The 1,404-nt window shown below is 56.3% G+C and overlaps 1 protein-coding gene across 1 annotated transcript; it reads right to left on the reverse strand.

Moving 5' to 3' along the window:
• Positions 1-220: 220 nt before the first annotated feature.
• Positions 221-1,167, reverse strand: LOC122351749. The gene is made up of 2 exons (XM_043249021.1): positions 965-1,167; positions 221-717 (listed from the first exon to the last, which is right to left on the reverse strand). Exons 1-2 carry the CDS (start codon positions 1,113-1,115, stop codon positions 221-223), a joined length of 648 nt encoding a protein of 215 aa, XP_043104956.1. The 5' UTR covers positions 1,116-1,167.
• Between the last annotated feature and the right edge of the window lie 237 nt (positions 1,168-1,404).

Here is a 1,404-nt window from a genome sequence, read left to right on the forward strand (position 1 = left end):
GGGGTGCCCTCCGGGAAAAGGTGGGCGCTCGCTCCCGGCTTCCTCTTGAGTGCCGCTTCAGCCAGCTCGACCGCTTCCACTAACTCCGAGGACGTCCGGGGATTGCGCATGCCGACCGCCTGGCGGTAGGATCGGGGAAGAGCCCGCAAGAGCCGGTCGATGACCACCCTCTCGACGATCTGGCCGGGGGTCGGGTCCTGATCCAGTAGCCAATGTTGGGCTAGACGGGTGAGCTCGGCGACTTGAGCCCGGCCGGTCGGGCGTGGTTGGAACGCCCAGTCAAAGAACCCTGGGCTGCGCAGATCGGAGATAGACCGACCCTTCCGAGGATCTCCCGTTTCAGGTCGTCATAGTTGGCAGCCAGGTCAGCCGGCATGGCATAGAAGCTGCGCTGCGCTTCTCCAGTTAGCAGCGGGGCCAGCGCGCGTGCCCACTCTTGGCGATCCCATCCTTCCGTGACGGCGACATTCTCGAACATCTGTAAAAAAATCTCTGGGTCGTCATAGCTGGTCATTTTAGGAAGGAGTTGCGCTGCTTGAATGCGGGGATCGGGCACGGCGGGGCGCGGTCGAGCGGCGGCACCCTGGGCAGCGAGCTCCTGCTCGAGCTGCCCTTGTCGGTTCGCCAGGTGTTCTACGATCTGCTGCTGTCGAAGGGACACCTCTGTGAGTTGCTGTAGCAGCTCCTCCATCTCCTGGCCGGGTCGCGAGCGCTTAGCTGGAGGGGGACAAAGAGAAGAAAAAGATGAGTCGGGTAGGTGCCCTTTAAACAAAATGGCGTCCGCGGCGTAATGTTTCGTTTTTTCTTCTCTTTGTTTCGCGTGTTTGTGAGTGCTTCAACATGGCGCATTCTCACCACTTGTCACGGGGCGGATGAAGCACAGCACAAACAGAGGCGTTTGAACCCGGAGGGCGTTTATTTAACAATATATAGGTGATAGGTGAATGGTGAGCCGGTGCACAACCGCTGTCAGTGGCGTTATCTTCTGGGTGCTCGGTGCTCTGGGTGCAGTCGGTGAGTACGGCAACGGTGATTCTTGGGGGAATTAGCTCCGTGTCGCGGTTCAAGGACTGGCTTCTAGAAGATACAAAAGAGATAACAGTCAGAGACAGCATGTAGGAGTGTCGTAGCTCACTGGAGTGCGAGCCTGACGTGGCTTATCTGGCCACCGGCAAACGAGCTCCAGGTGCGGCGAGTCCGGTGATTAGTGGCTTTCCCAGGTGATGGTGGTTTATTCCCAGGGCAACGCTGATGGTAGCTCGGGACGCCCGTCACAATATATAATCTAAAAAGTGACCAAGTGCTTGTTTGAAGTTATAGAAATGCTTATTTTATTATTATTTTAAATGGGGGATGCAAATTCTGATGAGTTTAAAACCGGCTACATGTCATAGGACAATTTTA

Source organism: Puntigrus tetrazona, chromosome 9, assembly GCF_018831695.1.
Source record: "Puntigrus tetrazona isolate hp1 chromosome 9, ASM1883169v1, whole genome shotgun sequence".
Lineage (NCBI taxonomy): Eukaryota > Metazoa > Chordata > Actinopteri > Cypriniformes > Cyprinidae > Puntigrus > Puntigrus tetrazona.